This window comes from Malania oleifera, chromosome 11 (genome assembly GCF_029873635.1).
Source record: "Malania oleifera isolate guangnan ecotype guangnan chromosome 11, ASM2987363v1, whole genome shotgun sequence".
Classification (NCBI taxonomy): domain Eukaryota; kingdom Viridiplantae; phylum Streptophyta; class Magnoliopsida; order Santalales; family Ximeniaceae; genus Malania; species Malania oleifera.
In genome coordinates, this window is record NC_080427.1 from 49,281,383 (window position 1) to 49,297,390 (window position 16,008).

Below are 16,008 nucleotides of genomic sequence, written 5' to 3' on the forward strand. Positions count from 1 at the left end.
AATCTTACCCGTATAAAAACAAAGATTGGGTACTCACCCATCAATGGACCAATATGGTTTAAACCTGACCAAGGTGTAAAAAAAAATAAAATGCAAAAGGAGGACGCCACGTGTCAACATGAAGAACCCACTTCCCACTTTGGATAAATAGGCAATCATTGAACTGTCGTAATATTTTAAAAGTTTGGGTTATTGAGTTTCGATTTGCAATATTCTACGCGCTAAACTTTGCTCAACATTTATTCACAATAATGAATACTCTATTATTATCTTTGTCAATCATCTCATCCATTAGCACTTATGGTCATAAAATATAAGAAAATTCATAGTGTAACTCACCAAAACCTAAACCCTCTTAACCTTTATAATAGAGTAGTGAAGTCGTAGATGTTTGTAAGTAGGATGCAAGAGCTTGTCTAATAAAATCGTAAATATCTCTGAGGGGAGCACAAGAGGTTATTGGAATAAATAATTGAGATGTTGATGTAGCATTTAATTAATAACAAGAGATGATTGCTGCATATTTCAATTAGATTAGTTTATTATAAATTTTAAGTCCATATATATTTTATGTATGTATGTCTATATATATGTATTAAATGTAGTGATCCTAAAAAAATAAATTAAAATTAAAATTAAAATTTAAGAAAAATTAATTAATTAATTAATATTAATTAAATATTATAATATAATAATATAATATTATAATGATATATATATATATATATATATATATATATGTTATATATCCTCAAGAAGAAAACACAGAGGAGCAGCGCGTCTCCTCCGTCCCCTTTATCCCACTCTCATCAACATCAATTTCGTCTCCAATATTCGGCTGATTGGAAATTCGAAGATACCGTTGGTTTCCTATCATTGGCACTGACAATCCTACTGGAGCTAGGGGTGAGCATAATTCGGGGAAAACCGAATTAACCGATTTAACTGACCGAAATTGGTCAGTTCGGTTCGGGTAAAAAAACCAGTTCGGTCGGTTCGGTTGGGCTTCACCAAAATTCGGTGAATTGGGTTTCGGGTTGGTTAACAAAACATATTAATTCGGTTAACCGATTAACCGAATTATTAATTAACTAATTTTAAATATAAATTATTATATGTTAAAGCCTTTAAGGGATGGGGCTCGGCTTGGTGGGGAAAAAAGGCGGAGTGGAGGGCTAGGGTCTTTGCCTGGCGCTGTGCATCATTTTCATGGCGCTGAGGCAGCCGAAGACCGGAGGTCCGGAGTATTCCCAAGGCATGGAGTACGAGATGCACGTGACGAACGGGTTCAGGACCAACTTTTCAACTCCGCTAGTGTCTGGTGATATGGTACAATGGTGTTCGTCGGAGGAGGATGATCTTGGGGGGGAGCACTGCAGGAGGGGGAAAAGTTCAGTTGGGGACTTCGGATCGACTTCTGGGGAACTGTCCAATTCTCATGCACCGTCAAATGGGATCGCCAAAGGAAGATGTTCGAGGCGTTTTGGGTTCACTAAATCACTGGAACGGCCACCGGTGTTTCGATATCAAGAAATGCTTTTGGCTGGTGACGCCATGACGGAGGTCCGACAATGGGATTTGGTTCAGCAGGCAGCAGCAATGAGGTGAGTTGGAAGAAAGATTTCTGATGGTCATAGTCTCGTAGAGTTACTGGATTTTGGAGCAAAAAGCCTAAAAGGAAATCAGTTCTGTTCCTCAACATGTTCACCCTCTTTTTTTCCGCAATTAATTATAATTATATACTATTTTTAGCAATTAATTATAAATAATTTCGATTAAATTCGGTTAACCGAATTATCCAAAAAGGTAATTCGGTCGGGTTTGGTTCGGTGAGGTTCGACAGTTCGGTCGGTTCGGTTAACAGCATTTATTAACCGAAATTTTCGGTTAATTCGGTTAATTACCCGAATTTGGCCGAACCGACCGTTTGCTCACCCCTAACTAGAGCGGATTTGTTGTAGGAGCGGCGTGGGCATATCTCATAGGATAAGGCCAATTTTCACTCTTACCTTAATTTTTCTTAAATCTTAAGTTCAATTAACGAACGGAAATTGTCAAAAGATTCGTGGGGAGATTATCTATAATCTAGTTTGAGCGGGTTTTCGAATTGGAGATCTAGGGTACCAATCCTAAATTGGGGGTAAGTTTAATAATTTAGGTTTTATTAAGCTATTTAGGGTATTTAGAGTTTAGGAGAATTTTAGGAAAAGTTACTCTAAGAATTGTGATGAGTAATGTAGTGAAATTTGAATTTAAGGGTTTCAAGGATTTTGAATGCCGTGGGGCATGGGTCGAGGTGTTAGTGGGCTTTTTCAGGAATCGGATAAGGGGATTAAGTTAAGTCAGGAATTTTATTTAATTTGAATCGATTAAATTTATTTATTTATTTAAGAGTTTGAAGGTTATTTCGAAAACCAACCGTTCGAAATGAATTTTATAAACCTAGGATATATGGTATGATATTTTGAATAGAAACGAATAGTGGAAAGTTTGGTTGTTTGTAAGTTATATTTGAATGTTAAAATCGTGTGGTCGATGATTATTTGGTAGGATTTATTGTTTAATTGGATTTGAGATTATTTACGAAATACTGGAACTGTTTGGAAAATACTGGCATTGTTGCGAAAATACTAGAATTGCTTGTGAATAATGCAAGAATTTGGTATAACGGCCGAGGGCCGAGTTTCTATTAACGACTATACGCCGAGTTGTATTTTGTGGCCGGGGGTCAAGTTTTTTGAAATAACAAGAAAAATATGTGAAATGATGTTTTAAATAGTATTTTCTATTATCTAAATTGCATGATATGCTTTAAGAACTCTGAGGAGCAGTGTATTGTGAGAAGTGTAGAGTGGCCTTATCCGATTTGCGTACGTGAGGTGAATGCACCCCCTGGGCAAGGGCAATCGGACCAACAGTTGGAGCTGCGTATACCCACGAAGTATGTTAGCAGAGAGTACAGATGACTATTGTCTGGGTGGATCCCCCAGGACAATAGTCCAGCCTTCGGGCCGCACAACCCATGTCATGGGGGAAGTAAATGACGTGTTTGTCACAAGGAGTGTCTTATATGCATATCTGTTAATTTATGTGAATACAAATAATTAATAAGATAATTTTGAGGGCTTGCTAAGAAAGGGGAGTGCCCTCGTAGCAGTAATGGTATTAGAGGAGAGGGAAGTTACTTGTATGAGCAGGTAATCTTCCCTATTCTCGGCTAATTGTGTGTGTGAGTGTAAAATAAGAATGTTTTCATAAATGTGTTTATCTACTTAGTGAACTGGTTATTTTCTGTACACTAAATGCATGCTGGTCACACACTGACATTAACTTAGTCTTTCCCTTACTGAGTGGTGCTTTGCCCCTACTTTACAAACTGTATTTTCAAGAAATCCTAGAGATTGGGTTTAGTAAGAGAAGTCGGACTAGTGGTACAAATTTTATATTGGTAGTGTATAGATAGAAATTTTATTTTTGTCTAGTTTTATGAGATGTAATTATATGAAAATGGATATATTTGTGTATAAAGATAGTTAGAACTCTAGTAATGTAATTTGAGGATTTTGTATTTTATTTTGACTGCATATATGTGTTTTATATATGATGAACAAGGTATTAGGTACACAAACGACACTAAAGTATCACCCCAGGCTCACGTGGCGGGTCGGGGTCGTTACATTAAAAATTATAATTCTTAAAATATGCTAGTTTCACAAACCAAAATTTCAACGTATCGAAATCCTTATAGAAATTTAAGTAAAAATTTAGTAACAAAATAACTTAACTCGAACTGAAATAGAGTCAAAGCAAAATAAGTTAGGAAATGAGTCCAACTTAAATTATTTTAGACAAGATTTTTCTTATTTTTTAGTTATATTAGAACACCTTTTTATTTTAATAGTATTTGATGCAGAAAGAAATTATAATGAAAATCATACGAGCCCATTCAATTTCGGTGAACAATTTTCATTTTCTGTTTTTAATTGTTCAAAGAACTGTAAAGTTCCATCTTATTTTTAAATTTTTCAAAATTTGTATTAAAATGGTAGGAAATTAAAGACTTATTTTCTATTTTTTCAAAAATTATATAAGAAATTCAAAATTGTGAAAATAATGAAAAGATATTTTGCAATGTTCTTATGGAATTTTAAAAATAAAAAAATAAAAAGACTTTTTTGTAATTATTTGAAAATTAGAAATAAAAAATAATACTATTATCATAAGTATTGAATAGTGCTAAACTTTTTTTAATTGTTTTTTGGACTTTTATAGAAATGTTGCAAAATTAAAATTTAAGCTTTTTTTTTTTTTTTTTTATAAATCTTTGAAAAACAAAAAAAAATGAAAACTATTTTTCACAACTAAATTTTAAGCTTTATTTTTATACAAAGAAGTAATTTTATTTTTCTAATCCTATTTAGACAATCCTTTATGTTTTAGATTTGAACACTATTTTTCTACTTCGTAAAATTTTACAATCTTATTTCGATAACGGCATTAACCAATTCCTTTCTACATCATGGAATGTTGGATGGTAGTTGGAGGTAAGAGTTTTGATGAGTCAAGATTGGAAGGTACTTGAGTTCGACTCTTCTTACGTTTCAATTCCTTTCGAATTCAAATCAAATTTAAATTACTTGAGCAATATATGATGAATCTGACTCTACTTGAATTCAAATCGAGTTTAAATTACTTGAGCAATATAATGAATCAAGTTCAATCGGCACAATAGTACTCATACGCATAATCTAGCGGAATCAAACTATTATGTTTTGTACATGTACATTTTGTTACAATTCATATTTATTTTGTTATATAATTAAATTGAGGTCCTTGAGTTGACCTCAAATATTAACAACTTTCAGTTATGTAGAATTTTAATTCACAATCATAAGATTGATTGAGTTTGAGTTTTGAACTTAAATCTATAAAACTCGACTGGTTCTTAAATCCAATGCAGTTGAATGAAGATAATGTAATTTCAAGAGGAAATAGAACTTGGTTATCAAGATCCAAAGCAACTAAACAAAGACGAGCCAAACACTTTACTGCTAGGAGAAGAACCGATGGCATTACAAATATATTCAACCACAGCCCAATAATGTTGAAAAGAAAGTAGAAACTTTAACACCACACAAGGTTTCTCACAAGGAAGGGACCATTTCACTAATCAGCAGAAGCTGCCATTTTTATGTGCCATCTCCTAAATTTTTAGCCACTCCTGCAACTGAATAAAGATCACATGTTGAAACCCTGCCTACAACAACCAGGTATGCATCAGAATCAGCACAAATGTGTGTGTGTAGAGGGAGAGGGTCCAGAGGGAGAGGGAAGCAAAATGATTTTTTTTTTTTTTTTTTGAAAAAAAGGAAACATGGCCTCACCTTTGTCACATTTTCAGCCACTTCGGCTTAACGAGTTTTTTGTCAGCAGGCTTGCGCTCTTGGACAACATGGGGTTGTGAGTCTGGAGTCGCGGGTTCTGGTGAAGGTTGCTTAGGCTCTGGGTGATCAGGAACAAGTTCCAAGCCTTTCAAAGACAAGATCTCCTCTTGAAGGAACAGACCAGAATTAGCAAATGTACTATCGTCACCTGAAGATGTTGTAAAATGATGATGTTAAATGTACAGCATTAGTCGTAATCACCGTCATTATCATCATCTTTTCACAACCACTATTACCATCATTATTATTATCACTATTATTATTATTAGGCTACGTGTCATTATCATAACCAAATGCATAAAACAAGACTTGGACCACACCTTGTCTATGCCGCTCAGATTATCCACTAAATTAACAAACATAAAATTGGTTTCTTAAGAGAATGTCTTTGTCAGATAGGACGAAATCACTGCAACTTGAACACTTTAAACCAAACACAATAAAGTTAAACCTGTTTTTCCTAAGATGACTAGCCTTTGGAGTTCCCCAAAATGTTTTATACAAGCAAAAACATTTGCACTAAGAAATAAGAACAAACATGGTCCAGATCGTCGCCAACTGCTCAATCAACACAAGCTATGACTAAAAGGAAATTACTAGCAACTAGTTGGGGGCAACTCCAGCATCCAAGTGTAATGGCTCTAGGATACTAATGTTTTTTCAGGCATATAATTAAAAATTGTTAGGCAGATCTAAAATCAGAACACCGTACCAGCAAAACTGTAGAATGGAAAAATCCCCTTTCTATAACTAATATACAAGTCGCTATGATAGTATAAATAATGAATGAACAAAAGAAATTAGTTGAATGCAAAACTAGCTGCACTAATTCAGACTGAGATACAACCACCATCAACAGCAGCGAGCTGAAGTCCCACCAAGTAGAGTCAGCTTTAATAAATTCTTCCTCATTGTTAGAATATCACTTTACCTAAAAGTTTAAGCTATTCGGTTGTGGTCCAACAATGCATATCAAGCCCTGGCACTCCCTCGCACGTGCAGCCAGACAGCAAGTAGGGAGATGAACACATGATAGATAACACTCGTTAAAGGGAATACAATAATTTTTTTAAACACAACACAATAAACATGGGCAACAAGACTAGAATCCAAGAGCTCCTGGTAACAAGTTTTGATACCATGTTAGAACACCACTTTACCTTAAAGCTTAAGGTAGGTTGTGCGCCAACAATGCATATCAAGCCACTTATCATTCACCTTGAACAAGGGCAATGAGGTCAGAGAATTAGGATGATGTCAACTCATTATTTATTACGTCCGATCCACCAGATCCCTAAGCCAGTCATCCTCCATGATCCAATCTATAAAACTATGAAAAATGGCGATGTTCACATCTCCTTGCCGTCCAAGTTATTCTAGATGTACTCCTCCCCATACTACAGCCAGTGAGATCAACTAGATAACTTCTCTCATTGGAATGTTATTTGGTCTATATTACAAGTGCTCAAACCATCGTAAAGAACTGCCCTTCTCTTATACACGTGCTACAATAACTTACTGCAGATATTTTCTTTTTTACTTTATATTTTAGAATTATACAGTTCATCTATCTTAACATTCTCATTTATGTTGCATTCACCTTTTGAATATGTTGTTTTCTAATATTCCAATCCATATATCATGGCTTTATGGTCGCCCTATAGAAATTTCCATTTAACTTAAAAGTGTTCTACAATCACACAATGTGCTTGAAGCATTTCTCCATTTTACCTAATCTACATTTAACTCAATGAGTCACATTGTCTTTAACTTGCAAAATAAATCCAAGGTATTGAAAGATACTGCTGCTAGAAATTTGTTGCCCATCAAGTTTAATATTCTATCACTCTTTCCCCCCAAAACTTAGTAAAAATTGCACTTTAACTATTGTCTCACTTTTACTTATCTTGAAGCCTCTAGATTCTTAAGCTACCCTCCACAATTCCAACTTGGATTCTATTCACCTCTAGCTGTGTCAATTAAGAGCCAAGAAAATGTCATCTGCAAACAATGTACATCATTTTGGATATGCATAGTAAGCACATCCAATTGGAAAAAAGAAAAGCACGGATTCAAAGAAAACATTCGATGTACACTTAATTGTGCTAGTAAATTCTCTAGATTCTCTTCTTGTGGTTCAGACACTAGTCATTACCTCATCATACAAATCCTCAATGACATCTAGGTATATACTATCTACTTTTTCCTTTTCTAGAACACCCAACAGAAATTCAATAGGTATCCGGTACACATCAATCAAATATTCACCAGAAACTGAATCATTGTACAATTAGAAGTCCCAAGGAGAACCTGGCATCTCCCCCAACAAGGAATACAAGCTTAGGAAAGAAAAAATGAAATGCACACAATAAAAAAATTGGTTTCCTCATGATTAATTTGTACACAGTATCACTTCCAACTAGAAGTTGGAATTTCAAAACTGCAGACAGGTACTTCTAGTGGGACGCCTTAAAAGGGGTAAAGAAAATTCATAGGGCAGGCCTATAGCCCCTCTCTCTCACAGGAGTGGGAAGCCACAACATTGTGAGGATGAAAGGACCAGTCTATGAAATAATTTCCCGCGGTAACATCAAGGCAAAGGTTTGGCAAGTTGCTAAATCAGAAATATACAACACTCACCATACCATTTGTATACAGTAGGGGTTCAGCTAATGGGTCATTTCTACTTGTCTCTTCATTACACTTCGTGATCTACTGACTCAGCCCAACGAATATAGTAGGGGATTTCAGAGCATTCGAAATGCAATCTACACGATCCAAATAAAATATATTCAGAAATAAAAAGTTCATCGCATTTCCTGCCACAATCATGGTTCTTGATTCATGAATTCAATAGAGTTCTTCTGCCCAGCCCCAAATCCCTTGGTCCTAGCTGTATTTCTAGAATTTCAAATAACAAATTTTATGGGATCCAACTCCTCCTTAGTTTACCAAAAGAGTTTGGTTAGTTTACAAAAAATTTCCCAAACTTTCACAAGAAGTGAGAGGATCACCATCCCAGGGTGATCCCATGTCATACTGTGGAGCATCCATGTCCTCCAAGAAGCATGTAAGCATTGTGCAGGCTTCAACTTTATTTTGATCTTACAGCAGATATTTCTTTTCCTTAGCTTAATTTAGTACTCCATCAAATCATTCAGATTAAGTATAATTTAATTAAGCTCTAAATCCTTTAGGCAGTTGAACATCATGCAACTTCTTTTAGTGCGGAGAGCAAACATTTTATGATTTTTTAAGAACTTGAGATATAATAGCAGTTGCAACACTAGCATGCTCACTTGTGCTCAGTCCTCAGCCTTGCCTCAAATCATAACAAGGAAGCATTTTTAGGTTTGTGAGCCATATAATCATAACACTGTAGTATCAACCTCCCCCATGCCCACTCCTCAACGCACGCACACGCACGCATAAACATAAAGCTTGAACTGGAAAATTGTCAGGCTGCATATCCAAACCTATTAAAAAGCAATCAATTAAGAGAGTTAAATTCTCAAAAAATGCCACAATAAATTGTGTTGCAGCAAATTTTGAGAAATTTACAAGGAAAAATCATGGAAAACAAGAAAGCACCAGGCATAGAAATTGAGGAGTAGTCACTACTCACCAGCCCCACCTACCTCATATAGCCGTACAGATATTAAAGTATTAAACCATGCATGGTCAATGTGTTAAGGGTACTACACTACTGCCACACTAAACAAATGGCAGTATTTCCAAAACGAAGCTAAGGGAACTCAAATGTTAAGCAATCCTGAGTCTAGTACTCAAATAGAACAAAGGAATCGCCTCAATGAAATTAAAATTGGGGGTGGAAAATCCGAGGTTCAACTAGTAATATCATAATTAAATAATGACACAGTGAAATGTACAAACCTTTTGGTAAATCATATGAAAAATATACAATTGCACCAGGAACAAAGCCAGCAGAAAAAAAATCTTGTGTCATGTCCCTTATTTGCTTCTTAGGAGGAGTTGTATCTGAAACAAACATGTTAAGCTTTAGTGCTTGGCTTTACAAATATAATGCCTTATAGAGCTATGGTCTGATTCATTAACTGAGAAGATTTAAATTTGCATACAGATATAGAATGGTAGTTCTGGCCGAGCAACCACTCTCACAAGAAGATCAACTAAGCTCTGAATTTTCTCTGACGGATGAAAAGTGGCCTCTAATGTATAATTATCAGGAAAGCGTACCCTAATGACAGCCTGCATAACAAAAAAAAAATAAGCAGACGAAATTAATATGTTTGGACAAAATCACACTAAACTTGTCTAAGATTTTCGATATGCCTGCATATCTTTGCCAGTTATATCAAATATAAAGCATTTTGAATAAAAAACGAGTAGGAGGAAAGTCTAACAAGTACCTTTGTTACTCTTGACCTGCGAGCAGCCTCTTCTGCTTCTCGAATTTTCCTTGTCTTTAAGTATTTATCTATTAGTCATTCCAAATAATATCATTAAAAGAACTATCCAGTGTCAAAAAACATGTTTGGACGAGCATATTCATGATTAAATTCCCACCCTACTATGGCTTCAACCTAATATGAATTAGGAAAAACTATGGCTTCCATTTCCATGGACAACAATCTCAAGCCGAAAACCAACCAAATCAATGGGTAAAAAAGATCATTAAAGGATTCTATTTTATATAGAAAAAGAAAGTACTTTATGGTTTGGATTTTTGGAGGGCCTATTGATCAAGATCAATCACTTTTCCACAATGCATTGGCATTCTTCATTAATGAGAGAAATACAGAACTGCACTTTGGAGAACAAGACCTCAAAAGAAAATCCAAAATCAATTACAAAAGCCCAGCTCTCATCAATGGATCCTGTTTATGCATTAATATGGTCAATTGAGATACTCAGTTCTTCCCAAAAACCAAGGGCATGTGTGTCAGGTATGCAGCACAAACAGAAAAGCATCTTTATACCTTGTGTGACATGTTTATTAGTAATCACAAATATCAGCATTTGTATACCTTCTTTTCTGGTTGCCAAAATTCTATAATAGTCCTCTGCAGTGAACTCATAGAAGTCATCTGTCTCATCTGCTAAGACAATGAGGATTCAAGAATTTTAACAATTTATCTTAAACAACTCACAAATTTAATCGCAATATTTAACGTAATTTTGATTGTGAAATAATGAGTGTCTGTGTGTAATCCTAATGCAATAATGAAACACATGAAGCAATTCATACCGCCACCAGACTCTTCCTTAGGCTTTACAGAAGCTGTTGATGTTTCAAAAACATGGATTTCTCGTCCGAATTTTTGTTTTGCAGCTTCAAGCTTGGCCTGAAATCATCCAAGAAAAATCAACAAAACAGGACGACACCAAAATACACCAGGAACAGTGTCATCAAGATTACATCACAACAGGGTGACAAACGAAGAAAGTACACCTTGTCCAATGATTGAAAATTGAAGCAGCCACAATTTAAAAGGACTATATTGATACATCCACTACAATTGGCTAGATGACAAAGGGGAAAGCAAACATTTTTAGAAGGGCAAAAATTGGAATTTTGCATATGCTCTATAAATGTCACCGAGTTAAATCGTGATCATTGGCCTTTGTAGAACTTCCTTATAACATTAAATTGAATTTAATTCAACATAAATCTGAGATGAACAGCTCCAGCTTATCAGAACAAGCAATCATGGCTCTATATCAGAGACAAGCCAAATAATCAAGCCTACACTACCAGATCAGATTCCACGAAATCTGTTTGTTTGGGTATCCAAATCAACCACTTTCTGGTTTCTACCTCTGGAAAGTAAGCAAAATACACCCAGTATAAGATACGCTTTCTTCTATTTCACATAACCAAACAACGATCAAACAATAAACCCCATTAATTTCACTTTAAATTTGCTCTTCGCTTCATCTCCCTAAAAAATTCTGAAAAAAACTACGAAAAAAAGCAGAAAAGAACACGATTCATAGATGAAATTCAAAACGCAACTGTCCTAACTTTCTCCAAACCAGCAGTAGTACGATCAGGGTAAAATCCCACAAAAATTCGAGCAATCAACAATTAATGCACGGAAAAAAAACACCAGCAATATATTGAACAAACCCAACATAATCAGAAACCCAAATCAACCCATCTATCATTCTATCGAAACAATTAGATATTCAACATCCCCCCCACCTCTCCTCTCCCAAAATCCCCTCTCCCAAACCAAAAAAAAGGAAGGATAGAAAACAAAAATTCAAACAGATGAAAGAGAAGTTCAACAGTAGAAGAAGAAAAAGAAGAAGAAGAAGAACGGGGGTAGGAGGAGGAGGAGGAGGAGGAAGAGGAAGAGGACCTTGGCTGCGTCTGCATCCATGGGATGACGAACGCCGGAGAATCGCCTTCTCTTGAAAAGTGGTGGCGGTGGAGAATGAACTCTCATTAGCTAAGTAAAAACTATAAAGCAAACACGCTGGATCATGACGACTACGGGTTCCTTCGATTCCTATTATAGGCTTCGTGCTCGTGCGAAGTCACGTGCGTTGCACGTGAGATAGTTTGAAAAAACTTAGAATTCAAAATTTTTAAATCGTTTGTAACTCTGCTTGTGAGAGCAGGTATCTTTATTAAATAGTAATAATTATAATTCTGTGTTAATAATTTTAATATAATTCATATTTTTTGGTGAAATTAATAATGCATTTATGAAAATTTTTATAAAATAAAATAAATATGCAATTAAGTGTAATCTCTTATAGTTTTTATTTATTTATTTGTATGTTTGCATCTAGGGGTGTCAAAATATGTTTGTGGGTTGGGTTTGGGCGGATTGTAAATGGATAGGGGTTAAACGGATTCGGATTCAAGTTGGCCCGTTTACTATCGGGGAACTAATATATAAATCCAAATCCACCTGTTTAATAAACGAGTCATAAACAGGTACTCGTTAAGAGCCGTTTAAAAATATAATTTATTTATTTTTAATTTTTTAAAATATTTCATATAAAGTGACATATTTTTTTAAAAAAAATAGCACTATTTTATTTATTTATTAATATCTTAATAAATAAATATAAAATATAGAAAATAGTACATCTCTTTAATTAATAAGTATTTTGAATATAATATACATATATATATATATATATATATATATAAACGGGTCATCTGGTGGGTACCTAACCTAAACCCACCTAACCTGTTTATTAAATAGGTCGGGTTTGAGTTGACCCGTTTATAAATAGGTCACCTTCTACTAAACATAAACCCGATTTAAATGGACGGATTACAGGTCACTCGCCGAGTTCCGACCCATTTTGCCCGCTTTTTGCATCATATCACCACAATTTATCAAATAATGAAATAAGTGTAAACTTTTATTCAAAAGTGTCATCAAAATGTGTAAATTCGGGATTTTTTTTTATTGATAAAACTTTTAAATTGATATAAATATTGTTTTTTAATTGAAAAAAAAAAAGATAAAAGAATATTCATTCTGATAAATTAGTTAAGTGTTTAAAAGACGTCAAACATGTTACATCCCAAAAAAGAAAACTATCAAATAACTTTGCTAGACTTTGAAAACAATAGGAGAGCTTGCATTAGACTACATCACTAAATTATAGTATTAATAAAGAAATTGTTTAATCGGATTTGAAAATCTAAGCCTAAGACATGAGAAATGCAAAAAGAATAATTTTGCACGAGCAAAAATCTAACAATAATAACAAATATAATTTGCCAAAGTTGTAAGGAAATTATATGATCTAACAATATGTATACATGAGTGATGTTAAAAAAAGCAATGGTCTATTTTCTCACCGGTCCATTTCACAACAATCTCGTTTTCCAAAATGCCTTCATTTCCTCCCTTTAATCGTACAACAAATCAAATACATAGACAAAGTTTAGTCCACATTTAGAAAATAGGTCACATAGTCAAGTTGGTCAACTAGTGCACAAAGGACATATTATTCATACATTAGGTTATAAAATATTAAATAGGAAATAAAAGGAGTTGAGTTTGTTCAAATAGTTTAATAGGTGTTAAATAAGATTTCATGGCAATGATGAATTTTTGGATTTTTGTTGTGATAAACTTAGAAGGCAAAAATATAGTGACAATTAACAATCACAAAGCAAATAAATATGGTGAAGAAAATTAGGTTAAAAAATAGTAGATTCCTCACAAAAAGAAGACTAGCAAATGCTATCGCTAAGATATCATGTCAAGTGTCCCATTTGGGAGTATAAATCAAGAGGGGTGAATGGACTATTTTCGCGTATTTTAATTTTCTCTACAAAATAAAACTCTTGACAATATTCAAGCAATTATATCATAATAAATCATGCACAAGACAATTACAATAAAGAGAATGGTAGAGAAAGATCAATACCGGTATTTTTACGTGGTTCGACACCATGCCTATATCTACGCCTTAGCACTAAGTCAAGAATTTCACAATTCACTATAATCTCCTTCACCGATGGAGAAAAACCTTACAACTCGAGTATAAACCCCTACACTCGAGAACAAATCCCTACCACGCTCACCAAAAGCCACGAGGATCACCAAGATACCTTACACGTTTGGTTCACCAAGAACCTTTACCAAATGGTTCACAAAGAACCTTGCAAAAAGATGGATAATACAATACAATGCTCCTAAAATGAGCTAATATCAATTACAAACCAATCTCACACTACTCTCTTAAGGAATGATTCAAACAAGATAAATGAATAAAAAAGATTGAACACTTTTGGATTAATAAGTACAATGCAAAGTGCTAGGGTTTGTGTTGAAAATCTGTTTATGACTAAACTTGTGTAAAAGCAATCAAAACCATGCTAAACAAGTCTATGGACTTGTATTTATAGCCAAAAACCCTTGCTAGTCGTTACTAGACTATTAGGAGCAAACCCCAAAAGAAATTAGTCTTTTTCTAGCCATTGGTGCGATGTTCACGGTGTGCATCGTTGACTAGTGGCCCCCATTCATCAACTAGTAACACTCTGCCAGCAATCGTCAACATTCTGCCTGGAATCATCGACGAGTTGCACCCAATCGTCAACGAGTGCCCCGAATCATAAAAAGTCAACAACATAAAAGTGGTGAAATTTTTTCTTAACTTTCCATAGACACCAAGATTTTATTTTTTGGACTTTTTCAGTAAAAGTTATGCCCCAAATACCAAAAGGTGTTCAGAAATTTTGATAGGTGCATAACTGAGGTTTTAAACCCAACCAGGACAAAGTTTGTAAAATATTTGTAGACACCCTAATTTTTACCAAGTCATTTCGGAGATCCTAAGTCAAAATTTTTAAAGTCGGGTTTGTGCCAATTGATTAATTGTTCCTAAGTTCTTGAGTGGATAGATTGCAAAAGGTTTACCTAACCGAATTTACAAAGTATACCTAACCGAGTTATTGTTAAAATCATACCACTAGAAGTTTAAAGAAGGTTGGGGATTGTTGAATTAAATTAGTTGATTGGGTCGTTCATTCATTGGTGCAAAGTCATGAACTAGGGTAAAGATTGTCAAATTAATTATCAATGAGGCCCTCTCCAACTTGGACATACTTGAAATAATACATCTCATTAGAAAAGGGGCACATGCCCAAGGTATTGACGTACAAGAGGGAGGTTGTAAAAAGCATTGCAGATACATACAGAAAAAGAAAACATAAGAAAATGTGCACATACATTACAACTGAAAAAAAATACGAGATAAAAAAGAAAAATACAAGGAAATATCACAGGAAAATACATACAGAAAATTACAGAAATACAGGGACATAACAAAAATCAAATCCAGAATCTTCAGAAGCTCGCTTGCAGCATTCGAAGGTCTTGCGCACAAAAAAAAAAGGAAAAAAATTAGCAAGTCAGTTATTAAATGAAATTCAGACAAAAATAAATGCAAATTCACATGTGTGCAAGCTGTTAAAATATTCCCTGCCATATTCCCCACTAACTAAATCACAGGAATAATAGGGCAAGTTGTTGGAACAAAATTCTCCCGCTGGGAACCAATTTGGCACCAAAACCCTACTCAGACTCCCTATAAATAGGGAGTCTCGCACAGTGCAAGACACAGAGCTTCAAAGAGAAAATAGGGGGAGAGTGTAGAGGAAAATATAATATTAAGAATAAATAATAAAATGATGGAAAATGGGTTGGTGAGGAGAAAATCGTCGACCATTTTTGCCAGGGACAGAATGCTTATAAGAGCTGCAAGTCATTTTTTCTTTTAAAATTTTAAAACCCTCTCTCTCTCTCTCTGCTGCAAACCTCTCTCTCTTCATTTTCTCACTCTAGACTTGCCCAATTGACGATCAGACTCCGTATCTACAGCCTACCGGCGATTCTCTTTAATTTAACTGGAGCATAATTATTGTTCTGAGGATCCTAGGCGCCATCCCAAACTAAGTTGAGGAAGTTGTTTATAAGGTTGATTGGTGTTTTAAATTAGGTTAATGAGTATATAGGTCTAGGAATGTGAATATGAGCATAATTCTAGGGTGAATTGATAAATTGGTATTTGTGGAATACAGGATTTTGGTGTGAACGCC

The 16,008-nt window shown here is 34.7% G+C and overlaps 1 protein-coding gene across 1 annotated transcript; it reads right to left on the minus strand.

The window, feature by feature from the left end:
* Positions 1-4,960: 4,960 nt before the first annotated feature.
* Positions 4,961-11,920, minus strand: LOC131167832 (plant UBX domain-containing protein 1). The gene is made up of 8 exons (XM_058126813.1): positions 11,792-11,920; positions 10,675-10,771; positions 10,454-10,522; positions 9,836-9,903; positions 9,545-9,674; positions 9,339-9,443; positions 5,385-5,592; positions 4,961-5,257 (listed from the first exon to the last, which is right to left on the minus strand). Exons 1-7 carry the CDS (start codon positions 11,876-11,878, stop codon positions 5,390-5,392), a joined length of 759 nt encoding a protein of 252 aa, XP_057982796.1. The 5' UTR covers positions 11,879-11,920; the 3' UTR covers positions 4,961-5,257; positions 5,385-5,389.
* Between the last annotated feature and the right edge of the window lie 4,088 nt (positions 11,921-16,008).